This window comes from Vanellus vanellus (genome assembly GCF_965231255.1).
Source record: "Vanellus vanellus genome assembly, chromosome: 11".
Taxonomy (NCBI): Eukaryota; Metazoa; Chordata; class Aves; order Charadriiformes; family Charadriidae; genus Vanellus; species Vanellus vanellus.
Genome location: NC_138916.1, coordinates 7,330,326 through 7,343,564, shown reverse-complemented (window position 1 = coordinate 7,343,564; position 13,239 = coordinate 7,330,326). Strand labels below are relative to the sequence as shown.

The 13,239-nt window shown below is 41.0% G+C and overlaps 1 protein-coding gene across 3 annotated transcripts in view; it reads right to left on the bottom strand.

Annotated features, from left to right (window-relative positions):
* Positions 1-324: 324 nt before the first annotated feature.
* OTUD7A (OTU deubiquitinase 7A) overlaps positions 325-13,239 on the bottom strand; it is a 145,846-nt gene continuing 132,931 nt past the window's right edge. For 2 of the 3 annotated variants that reach the window (XM_082489109.1, XM_082489110.1), the window contains exons 13-16: positions 10,028-10,177; positions 4,139-4,253; positions 3,811-3,895; positions 325-1,870 (exon numbers count right to left, since the gene is read on the bottom strand). In XM_082489109.1, the coding sequence (XP_082345235.1) occupies positions 437-1,870; positions 3,811-3,895; positions 4,139-4,253; positions 10,028-10,177 (1,784 nt within the window). In that variant the 3' untranslated portion in view covers positions 325-436. The remainder of the gene's footprint in view (positions 1,871-3,810; positions 3,896-4,138; positions 4,254-10,027; positions 10,178-13,239) is intronic. The other variant, XM_082489111.1, reaches the window with a different exon arrangement.

Genomic DNA, 13,239 nt, shown 5'->3' with positions numbered 1-13,239 from the left:
TTTACTGAGGAACAAATACTCTCGTAATAGCTATAGAATTTCAGATGTCTACAAGACAGATACTACCCTACTATAACACCACGTCTCCGGTATTATGACTTTCCCCTATCATTCTACTACCTGAGTGATGTCAGTGTAAATTCAGGCACCATTAGTAAATTTTTGACCAAACATATACACAGCACTGACAAAGGAGTAAACAACCCTTCAGCTTACCAGTATATGTAAAAAAAGATGCTGACAAAATGGAAAATAATTTTTTTTTATGATAAATTAATCCTATTATTTCCTCATTGCCCCGGAAAAGCGAAAAGCTAGACACTATTTACTCATCAATCCTTTATTCTTTTTTTTTAAGGATTCCTTTTAATGCAATTCAACACTGTTTACTTTGTAAGTAAGAAAATGGTAAAACTAAGTAGTCATGGAAGAATCCTCAATGCCTGTGTCCCTTGCTTTCTCTCTCCCTGCGCTTTAACTCTTCTTTGTAGCAGTATGAACAGTAATTTTCAGTCTCAGGACGACCATAAAAGGAACAGTTCTCCTTCTTACAGCGGTTCTGCTGGATGGAATATATTGGGCAAACTGTGCTTCTGCCTTGATTTTTATCATTGTTCAACCAGGTCTGAGGAGCATCCTCATCAGCATATTCTAAGCAGTCTCTGATATCGCCAGTATTGAATCCATTTGTGTATGTCTGAGACTTGTGTTCCGTAGGCATGGCATAGCTCAGTGATTCCACTGTGTTCACGGTACGGATACCGGATATCCGAGCTGGGCTATAGCTTTGAGAAGACAGCGATCTGTTTTGTTGGGGATAGGTGGCACAGGTTTTTAAGGTGCCAACCACTGGCTTGTAGGTATCATCTTGGAAGCTGGATGGCTTAGAGTTGACATCATGCAAATGGATGACACTTTGCCGTTGAACAGGTGGCGTATGGCTATAGTGGGCAGATACTGGAATGGGTCCACTTTTCTTAGCACCATTAGTAGGTGAAGAAAATGACCCAGGAGTGGGACTAGTGCGATCCTTAAATTTTAAAACCAGTTGAGTTGTATGGCTTTGAGGCAAGACGGGTGATGCCCTATCCTGAGGAGACGTTTCTAATTTTTCTTTTGAATACGCTTCTGGCTCCAGTTTCCTACTAGATGACCCATTCAGTGCAGCCTTTTTCTCAGCATCCTTTCTTTTCTGTTCCTGTTCTGCGTTGAAACGCTCCTGCGCACTGGTCAGGTAATAGCCTATCATCTCCTCATGGAACTGATGCCTATGACTGGTCAACAGAAGGCCAGCAAAAATAAACTTTCGTTCACCCTGCATGGCAGCTCTCAAAATATTTAGGCTGAGTTTGACGTCAGTGCTGTACTTCCATGGGTCAGACTGCTTGTCAGAGAAGGATTTAGTGTTCATCTTTTCAATGGGCGAGTTGCTAGCTCTGTCAGTTGGAGATGGAGTGGTCTTTTCGGATGGAGAAGTGCTCGCAGACTGTCCAGATTCTTCTTTGCTCCCTTTCCGAGACTTAGACTTCTTCTCTTTGACTTTCTCTACTGTGTCACCATTTTTTCCATTCCCTGAATTGGCTCTGCTCATTTTGCCGTGCACCAGGCCTCCGAGACCACCCATATTCTTTTTCAGTTTAATTCCCAGGGTTTTACTGAGGCTTCCTATTTTATTGGCAACGGAATCCGTCCTGGTTTTGTCTTTATCTTTCCTCTGTTTGTCCTTTTCTTTTTCTTTACTGGTTTTGCCATTATTGCCATTGGAATTACTACAGATGGAATCTCGGTCCGAGTCCATTGAGTCAGCCAGAGACTGAACATCTTCCCCGGCTGAAGCTGTAGGGGATTCTGGTTGAGCCAAAGGGGCCTGCTATGGAAAAGTAATTACAATTAGATACAGCAAAATCAGTTTCATACAGGGACTTGGTGAAAAAAAAAAACAACCCAAAAAACAAAACAAATCCAATATAGATTTTGATGCTGATTTTAAATGTACTTCTTAATTTACGCACTGACATTTTCCACTGTTTTTTTTCACCAAATAAAGCTTATTTGGCTGTGCTGACTACGTATCTTGCTTGTTCCTGCACTAGCTTTTGGCTCATTTCAAGCACATTTGTAGAACAGAGGTCATTCATTCTGAGTTTCTGTGAAAATCAGTGTCTGAATAATGGAGAGATGCAAGTTAGTGCTCCTGTGGAGGGGGGGGCTGCAGCACAACCTCCCTGCTGCGGAGCGGCTGGCCAGCAGGCAGAGATTGGCCCCTCCACACAATACAGGCTGCCTCTCAGCTGGGGGGAGACAGAGAAACTAACATTGTGATGGAAGGGAAATGAGTTTCCGCTGCAAGCTGTGAAGGGGATGCAGCACACAAACCTGTATGTAGCAATGTTTCAAACATCATTATGTTCAAAACTCAGTTATTTACATTCATTTCTTCATTGTTCAGGTGCATGAAAATCAAAGGTACGATGTACCAGAGCTAAACATCTTGCCTGAAATATTAAACATTAAACTTCAGCAAGTAGGCTGAGGAATACAGTGGCATATATTAATTCTTATTGGAAATAAAACACAGATAAAAATGGTGTCAGAAGTCTGAGTTACAAGTTACAATTTAGGTAAGGTGATAAAATATATTTCCTGAAAATGCAATAACGAGGATCCTAGGATACTTGAAAATGTGGCTCTGTCCATTTAGTCCTGCAAAACTTGGTCTTGTTTTCAGGCATCACGAAGCTAAAATCTGCTAGAGCTAAATATGAAATATTTAACTAACCATAATGATTCAGAGAGAAAACAAAAAAAAGCGCTCTGGAAATGTTCCAGTATAGAAATGCATGCCTGCTTCCTGTCCCTGGGTACTTCACTGTCCTCTCTCTGTTTCTGGAACCCCCAAGCCCCCACCACCCGGTCAGGAGCAGAGCTGTTATCCCCACTTGGCAAAGGGGCAGATGAGTGCTGAAGTGACCTGACCGTGCTCACGTGGCAAGTGCAAAGCAGGGAGAGGTAACCCAGGTCCCACAAGTTTCAGGCTTGCAGCTTACAAGTACAGGACCATTTTGCCTCTCCTTTCCCTGATGTGGTAGCTACCACTGTAGAAACTGTAGAAAAATGCATTTTTCCCCTCTTGTAGTTTGTTAAACGCTTTCTCCTTTTGTGTCCTGTTCCTCCTTTCAAATTCCATCTGTGTAGGCTGTCTAAATCACCTCCATCCTCTCCTAGCAACCTTTTGCCTCCAGACTAACCCCTCAATCTATTCCATGTAATTTGCAGAGGAATTTGCAGCTGACTAGGTGCCAGCTGAGCATGCTTCTAAAATAGCTGTCTGAAAGAAGCGGGCTCTGGTTCAGCACCAGTCCGTGGCCTTTTGTCAGCCACTCTAAACTGGGAGCTGTCCAGGGGTGCGAATGTATTCTCAGAAAGCGAAAGGATTGGGGATTGGTAACCTAACAGTGGCATTAGGAGAGCAAGCCAAGTTCTCAGAAAACAACGGCGAGAAAAGGTCTATTTTAAGGCTTTTCTGAACTGCATGGACTACTGAAATAAGCTACAGAAAGATAAAGCTAGAAAATACATTTCGAAACAGAGCACGAGTGGCAAAAATATACCAGCAACTGTGTTATTAAAATAAAGAAGAATCTGTAAGCCTGACTGCCATGACAGTGAGCCATGAGTGACTTGTCCCTGCTCCCAGGACACTTTGGTGTTTCCAGGCAGCTGGCCAGTCCAGGCAGCCTGCCCTACACAGCACCCTGCCGTGCCTGGCATCTCTCTGATCTTGGTTAGACCGAGGGCAAGTTACCTTACCCGTGTCTCAGATGGTATGCGTATCCATGTTACATTCATATAGCTGTGTAGAAGATTAAGCTTTGCCTCAAGAGACAGAATCAAACTAGAAAAAAGAAGGGAACAAACAGTCAAAACCAGCCTGAAAGTAAAAGCAGTATTTCTTAACAGGGAGAGATGGAACACCAGCCTGAATTGTGACTGCCAGCCGGATACCCACCCATGTCTTCTCCCATATAGCCAGAGAACATGAACAAAGCCCTCTCTGTCAGCAGTTCCCCCAATATTTCAATCAGGTATGGCTCAAGACATTTCACTGCTTAACACTAAGGTTACAAAAAGGTCTTACTTGGCCAGTTTGGTGTTATCATTGTCATCTTTTCCCCACTCCCAGTCTTTCCCAGGATCAACTGCAAAGTGCAGAGGCAGTAACTTGTGTTCAGAATCAGTCAGGGGGATCACCGCTGCAGTAGAGAAAAAACAAGGATCGGGGTGGGGGGAACAAAAATGACAAAAAAAAAGAATTAGCTGTGAAAAGCAGCATAATTGGTTAAAGAAGGACAGAATTTGAGTGTCCTCAGCCAGAGCACCACAAATGATTTATAGCAGGCTCCATTTCCCTATTTTGATATTTGTGCAATACACTGAGGTTAATACACTGATTGCTCCTGGAGTGAAAGATAGTCACCTGTGGAGGAGGGGAGACCTCTGGGAGAACCACATCGCCATTTGTAATGCACAATAAACATTTCCTACAGACAGACCCATTAGAATAGCAGAAAGCAATAAAAGGTTGAAATACTCCTGCCTATCTCTCACACAGATGCACATACTTGTTAATAATTTTGTCTTTTCAGTTTAGTACCTTTTTGTTTTCCACTGTCAAAGAAGCAAAAATACATTGATAACAGCATTAAGAAACAAAGGAAAATGCAGTTACACGATTTGGGACTCAAACTTTGAATTAACATAATTGAGGAGCATAGATCAACATATATATGGATTAAGAGGTCAGTTTGAGGCCTGTCTTGAGTGCAGTGAAAAGCCCATTACTGCTGTTATATCCCAGCATTACTGTCTAGCTGTTCTGGCTCTTCTGTCCCTTCCTCTCTCTGCTAGCGCTCCGCCTTCTGACACATATCTTAATGACTCTGTTTTATACTCCACATGCAGGGACTGCACTCTGATTTTACAGAGTGTCTATCATTCATCACCAGCAAGAAACTAAGAGAAAAACGCTGTCAGCATTAATTAGCGCCAGCAATTTGCTTCCATTTCATTAGAAAAAAAAAAAAGTAAAAGCTGTCAAGGGACTGGGTGGGATCCTCAGCATGGTGCAGGTCACTGCTGCTTCTCTGACAACCAATCAAGGAATTTAATTTTCTATACTAGAAACCTTAAGGACTTTACATAGGTATTCATTCCAGCAAAGCCAAGGGGCAAAGAAACCTGGAGAAATCACCCAAACATCATGGCACTGAATTACTGAAAATTGATTACACTTATTGGTTGTATGCTGTTTATCATCTTTTGTGCAGTTCAGAAAACGTATGTTGTCAAAACAAAGGTCCAGCATTTTTGGTTAAATATTGTTCCTCGCCTAGCAGAATGCAGGAAGTTTAATTCAGTATTTTGTTCAGACAATTTGAGAACAACTGCAGAAAGGGTATATATATATTTTCATCTTTGCAGACTGGAAATGAAAAGGTCAAACCTCTACCAATTTCATGGAAAAGTTGCCCCCTACTGCTTATAATAGGTAATTCTTGAAAGATTTTCCCCATATTAACTGCAAATATAGTATTGAACAGCTGGAGCAAAATCAACTTCAGTTGCAGATACTGCGGTAAGATGCAAGCACAGAAATTAATATTCTGAGAGAATTTAGCTCCTTAAAGGAACTCAGTGTGACTAAGTAGCAGGGACTCTAACTCTACCGTTCAAAATACACTGGAAAGAGAGAGCTCCTGAAGCACAAGAATGTAAGAGCTGTACAGGAGAGATGACAACTGAATACACTTTTTAACACTCTGTAGTGTAATATGAGGGCTTACCCTGCTCCATTCAATCAAATTATCACAACAGAGGGGCTGGCATATCCGATAACACAATTAACTGATTGTGTTTTCCAAGGAAAACAGATATTCTGCCAATTAACTGAATTACTAGCAGGTACTGACTGCATTTACAATTGACCTCACAATGCAATATATCAACCTTTTAAAGGAAGAAGGCAACTTACAAGAGAGCAGCATTATAAATTTACAACACAGCACTTCCACTTCTGGTAGCACCCAACCTTACAGGTACAGCCTGGCAGAGAACGGGAGTGTGATCCCGAGGCAGGCAATGGCAGGAAGCCAGGACCAAAGAGCTGTCAGGGAGGGGAATCCATCTCTTTGGGATCTAAACCTCAAAAAGTGAATCGAGTTTCTTTTCTAAGGACAGCTTGAAACTAACTGGTTTTCACGTAGTTCAATAAATAGCCTTTTTTATAAAAAAATTTTAAAGGAATGCTTTTTAAGCTGGCTGTTTCTACTGATACTGAAAATACACCTATTAAAATGGTTAGATACTAAATTTTATTAAAATCTTAATATCTAATTACAAAACAAAGCTTAGAGCTGATTGTCTATAGCACATCACTGCTGTCTTAACCAACATACGCGTTGTAACACCTACTGTCTCCACCCTCAGACAGAAATTTGTTAACTATTTTTCAAACTCTGAGTCAAATGGAAACTGTGTACTCATACTAAGGGGTAGCCTGAGGTTGGTATGAAGCAATACCAGCTTCCTGCAAAAAGTATCTGCTAAAGTAATGGAGTTTTACAATTCTATCTTCATGGCAAGAGATTTCCTCTCTCTCACAGAATTCTGTTTGGTAGCTGGGGTTTCTTTTAGGATTTCCTCACGTTCCTGACAGAAAAGTATTTTAATGTTAGGACTGCAAGCAGGATCCGTCACATTCATTTGTAAAGCAGTCTTAGGGGCAGTTGAGAACTGGTCTTTATTTTCCATAAACAAAGATACAAACCACCTGCATAAATATAGCCTGCATGAATACAAAAGTATTCATAGGTTTTTGATCAGATGTTGTGGCACTCACATCAGCATTTATTTGACTGCACATGTTTCACAAATATAGGACACGCTGTCTTCTCCACAATACAGCTGCTCAGCAGCTCAAACACATGTGTACGTACACACAGTAGTTCTGACAGCTGCAGGTGCTGCTCCTGACATCCAGTTACATGGCTGTAAATACTATGACTACAAGTTATGAACGGCCTGGCCATCAGAGGTGCTCCTTTTAAGAAGCTGTAGCTCTAACCTCCCAGCAGCATTCCGATAGTTCAAAACCTGGCCAGGTACTGTGACACCTACGCCACTGTTTTCCGACTTGTACAACTGTGGCTATCCCTTCCTTTTTGCCAAAGCTGCAACATCTCTATGCTGACAAGGTACAAAAAATAGGCATTATTAGAGCATCCTTGAGCCAATCTATTTCCTGCCACAGCATTTGAAGAACAATAGCAGGGCTGTGTGAGCTGTTAGGCTGCTGCAGTCTCTAACAGCAACGAGCTTGGCAGCTGGAAGCTGAAACATTCCCTTCGTCCCAGACTTGATGCCAAGTGCTTTCTGCTGCTCCACGGAATTGAAGCCTGTGTATTCAAGGCCCTGCAGCAAAACATGTAAAATCGGGTCATACAAAACAAATACTATTTTGATTCAACAGCCCTTGTAATTGGCCTGGATGAACTAATACACAAACAAAGCCAATATTAAATGTTATTGATGCTATGCTGAATATTTAGTAGCTTTTTCTCTCCCGCACCTTTCCTGTGCGGCTACAGGTGTAGGAAAATCCTATGGAAAAGGCACTTTCTAACCACAAGAACTATATTTAACATTATTGCTAGCACTTGTGGGAGAAATCAAATACGTGACCTTGTCATCAAACCCAAGATCTTGCAGTGTGTAATTACCAGAAATAAATGGCTTGTAATATTAGGAGTATTGCAGTAGGTGGCATCAAGGTGTATCACGGGATACTTTAACACATACTGAGAGATAGGGTCAGAGCAGCTGAACAGGAGTGTCCCTCACTACTTTTTGTCAGTCCTGTCACTTAGAGGATACCACAGTAGCAAAAGGTTTGGTGGGTGGTGGTTACCCTATCTGCAAAGTTATTGTAGAGATAGTGAAGTTCTCTGTATTCAATCAAATTATTTATGCGCATAGGGTCTTGTAAGACCTGTAATAATGAAGTATTGTAGACCTGTGATAATGAAGTATTGTATGAAGGCAGATAGACGTGCCCAAAATAAATGAGGTTACTGTCAGTGTACTGATATTATTCTGATCCCAATTGTTAGAAAGGAAGAAACGGACTCTGCCTACTCCAGAAATTGTCTGGTTTCACCACCAACAGAACTCGGACTTAAGAAGGATCAAAACCAAGGACGTGGAGGGACGTTCTAAAATAAGACAACTCTACAGTTTGTAATATAGACATATATGCAGGAGCTGTTAACTTAATAGCATGCTGCCATTACAGTTCTGGCTGCAGTGTATCATCAGCAACCATCAGCAGTGAAACACTATCCTTAAAAAGGCTCTCCAAAACCTGTATCTCCATTCATATCACATTATTGCATTAAAATGGTAGGAATTTGTTTTGCAGAGTTTCATTTCTCACAAGGTGTTTCACATCATACCTCAGTGTACTGCTTTGGAAACAGTTCCTATGGGAAAAGCATGGGAAACAGTTCCTATGGGCCGCTCTTCTACAGACTGAGGGCTGAAAGGCAGTTGCAATGTCCCAACGTATAACAGAAAGGCCAGACCTAGTGCCAAGAACACACCTACAACCCCCTGAAAGAGCCACTGAGGGATGAATACTGGATTGATTTTCCCTTTGAATATCTGACCTCTAGATTAACCTTTTTTTCCATTACTGTCTTACGATTCAGTCTCCTTTTCACCAACACAATGTTTGCCAATACCACTTGCAACCCTTTGTAGAGGGTTTCCCATCTCACACAACCTAACGTAAGAAACTCTCTGCTCCTTCCAAGTAGGATGCCTTAACTTGATATCAAATTCTTGCATGAAGATGTCTACAACAAAATCTGTTATTCAAGAGTTTCTTTCCTCCTTTGCTTCGTTTTAATGAACATCTTTCTCTCTACTTTGCACAGCTGCAGCATTCTGACAGTCTCGTAAGCATGGAAAATGCCTAATACATCCAACATCAGATGAAGTGCACGTGGGGTTTGGGAATTAAATGAAGGATATTTAGTTGCCTCTAAACTACTCTCTAGGAAGGAGGACTAAATGAAATTCACTCAGGAGATCTCAACAACCAGCACATATTCCATGTTTACTTTAGAGATAATATGCATTCATAAGGGATTTATAACACCTCTGCAGTGTCAGCAGGCAAAAAAAAAAAAAAAAAAAAAAAAAAAAAAAAAAAAAGGACTCATACCTAACAGCAAAACTCCACTGAATTTTTGTAAAGCCTCACCATGTTTTTGGCAAAAAACTTTTCCCTTCCCCACAGGAGGGGCAAAGACAGATAGGAGTTCATCTCACAGCTTTCTATTATTAAGCAAACAGGTCTTCAAATAAGGGCGGTTATAGCTAGCTCCTCGGTTACTGATGCAGGAACAAACCTGAAGCTCTTGTCACCCCCAGTCCCGTATCCAGGAAGCTCAAACTTGACACAGAAATATCTGGTCAGACTGTTGTCACTGTTCTGAAGTAACACAGAAGACAGTAAGATGATAAGATAAAAACATTTCAACTAAATGTTTTTAAATGAGAAAAGTCCATTTAGCACACTAGAAGAGAGATTTTTTTCCACTACACAAGTTTTCAATACTAATCTGACTCATACTTAATCCTCTAAACTCTTTACTAACCCTAATTAACAAAGGCCTTCAGGAACCCAGAAGCATAGTTGGTAACTATGATTATACCTCTTTACATATACGGAACTGACAGAAAAGGTTGAAGTGCCCAAGACGGAGAGTGACAGCACAAGGATTAGGACTGAAGAGTTCTTGGCTCCCAGCCTTGTGATTAGACCGCTTAGACTCCTAAGAATGCAGCAATAAAATTTAGTGCACGTTGTTTCTTTTCTGATAGATAAATACACCTACATGTAGAAGAAAGTACTTTTTGCGTTGTGTTCAATATATACCTGCGAGTTGCTGTGTTTATAGCATACCTTGTTCTCTCTGTTGATCTTTTTGTTCCATGGAAACAAGAGCAGAGAAATGGGCCTGGTCATAGGCTAGCACAAGAGGTGAGCAGTGGCATCTGTTAGGTAGAACTTCAAGTGGTAAATAAATTCCTCCAAATGGTATAGGTGCAAACGCTGTAAAGAAAAATGACATTTTTTTTTTTTTTTAACTATGTCAAAGAACAGACAATAATGTTGGTTCTATTGTAGGTAACAATTTTGCTACAACATTTTCAGAGCTTCAGGACAGCGGCCTAAAGTGGAGTAATCAATGCAGAAAACAGTCATAACAACAGGTAAAATTTCATTATGAACACATCAGGAAATATACTGAGAACAATAATGAAAACATTCTGCTCTTACATACTCTTACTTGCTCTAATTGTTGATTAGTAAAGATATTAAGGTCTTACAACAAAATATTGATGACTCACACATGCATGCAGATTTATACTTCCCTGTAATACTTCTAGGCAGAAGGATGTTTTCTAACAATCAGCAGTAAAGAGACTATCGGTTCTCTTGGTAAAATACTCTGCTCACGCCTTGTATTAACAGATTTTTATAAGAAATATTACGAACGTGTTTATAGTCTACACAGACATCATATATGTATGAGTGTGTATATGTATGGATATATAATAATGATAAGGAAAGATTAAAAAAATTCTCCAAGTAGAATTTGAATGGGATGCTGCATCTGTAAGGGCAAAGCTCGTTCCTTTGGAAGATTCTACGCTTGTTTATATTTAATTATAGGAAACAGCAAGTTTGGGCAGGAAAATTCTCTCAACATGTTTGCTTCTGAAAAATTATTTTTCCTTTTGCTGTGACAATACCAATACGAATCCTTATTACTGAAGTATTTCCAAAATAAGCATAAGGAAAAAATAAATCCAAAGAATACACTGATTTTACTAGAAGCTTTTCCTTTGAAAAGCCCTGCCATATCCAGACTTGGGGACGGAGAACAGTATTGGTTTGTGGCATAAACCTACATTTTGGTGAGTCTATCCAAATTTTATTAGTTATTAGTCTTTTTGAAAACCCGTACTTTATACATACAACAGCCAAACTGGGGTAACTTGATCATGGTCCATGAGGCCAGCAGTGACAAAAACACTGGGATTGTGACAGAACCAGATTGGGTCAAGAAGAAGAAAATGTGGGGGGAGGGCAATTTGGGATAGGAAAAGTTACGAGGAAATGAAGCAATTGTGATCGAGTCTGTCAGAGCAGATAGCAATCGTACAACCATTACTTGTAGTTCACAATTTGAATGGAAACCGAGATTACCCAGCATTTTCCTGTGGAAGTAAATTTCTGTAGAATCCATCACGTGTTTAACATCACCCTTTTTAATCAACCAAGCATTTGCCTTTAGTTAAGCAACATACTATCATTAATTAGTATTCTATTAGTTCATGGTAAAAAGTGAGAGTGATTAATTGAATCATTTGAGTCCTGCTCAGACAGCCGTCCAGCTGGCTGCACATAAGGGTCTAACATTTGCGCGCTCACATGTGCAAACTGAACAAACACAGCATTCTGGAAACTCTTGAATGAGAGGTTGCAAAGGAGTTCATGAAAACAAAAAGCCAAGATACACACATTCAAAATTCAGTTTTTCAAAGTCAGATTAGATTGATTTATGCAGAGTTTTAAGGGGCACCAAAATAACACAGCAAAATTAAAACCTTGTCAACCTAGACCAGTGTCATGGTTACCCCAGCCGGCAACTAGAACCATATAGCCCCTCGCTCGCTCCCTCCCCTCACCCCCCCTGAAAGAAGAGTGGGGGTCAAGAGGAGAAAAAAAAGGAGGGCAAAACGAGAAAAAAACCTCATGGGCTGAGATAAAGGCAGTTTAATAGAAACAATAACAGAAAAATAACAATAATGTCCTGGTTTGAGGTAAAACAGAACCAATTTTGTTCAGTAACTTCGCTTCTTAGCTGGGCCTCTTCTAACAACTGAAATTAACAGCATATTGTGCAGACAGTGTTCACTCTCTCAGAGTGATAAGACCAATTGTTTATAGCTGATGCCCAGGCATGGGATGCAGAGAGGCTCTTGCTTATACTTATTGCTATAACCCCCAAGGCCAACTAACTTCATTATTTGCCCCGTTGGAGGGTCGGAAGTGGAAAAGCATAGTGGGGTTTCACCTGCGGGGAGGAGCAGACAGGACAGGTGACCTAAAACTGACCAGCAGGGTATTCCATCCCATCTGCCTCATGCTCAGTATAAAAGCTGAGGGATCAAAGGGTCACGGGCTCTTCCTTCAATGGCTGACGTCTGAGGAGGACTCTGTTCGTCTGCCTGTGATCCCGATCCTGAATCCAGATCCGGAATCCAGTTCCTGTCCGTCACTGAGTCCAGGCTGGGACTGCCCCAGTGCCAGCCAGCGACGTGATTGTCATCTCGGGAGCTTGATACGGTTTTGTATATATTTTTCATTATTTCTTTTTATTTTATTATTAATATTTCATTAAAGTAGTTGAGTTTCTTCTAAACTCATAAGTCTCTTTCCTCCTCTGCCTCTCTCTTTGTAGAGGGGTAGAGGGGAGCATCTGTCGGTCCCGTCTGGGGTCCCTCGGGTCCCCAGTGGTGGATTTGGCCTAAACCACGACAGATTAATTGGCGCCCAACGTGGGGCATGAACAGTGCTCCACCAGAGCTGTGATAAATTGTCCAAATAGTTTGAATTCCAGCTTGCTCTTAGAACAGACAGCTTGCATCATGTCATTCTTAGACGAAATCGTGTATCATGCCTTTAAACAGCTTTGTTGGACCTTAATGCAGTCAACTTGGTCTAACCTGCCAAAGGTGTTGCAAATTTCATTTATTCTTTGTCTTTTTATGCGAAGGTTTAAAGGTACTGTCTTGGTGTGTTTCGCAATTCAGATGTATAACACGATGAGTTGGGTAACGGCTCTACCTGTATATCTCGGGCATCAGGTGATGGATTCTGTTATTAATTATACTTTTGGTTCTACCTGGGGAATGTTTACTTCGCCCTTTGATACATAAGTATCATGTGACACCATCAGAGCTGGGGCATGGAAACCTTCTGGGCTCTGAGGATAAGGACTGTTACCTTCTTAAGATCGTGATTTTGTTGTTGATGCTCCTGAATGTGGTGCAGGGGTGGTTTCATGTGAAACATCTGTGCAGGGGTAGCTGTAGGGTACCGTG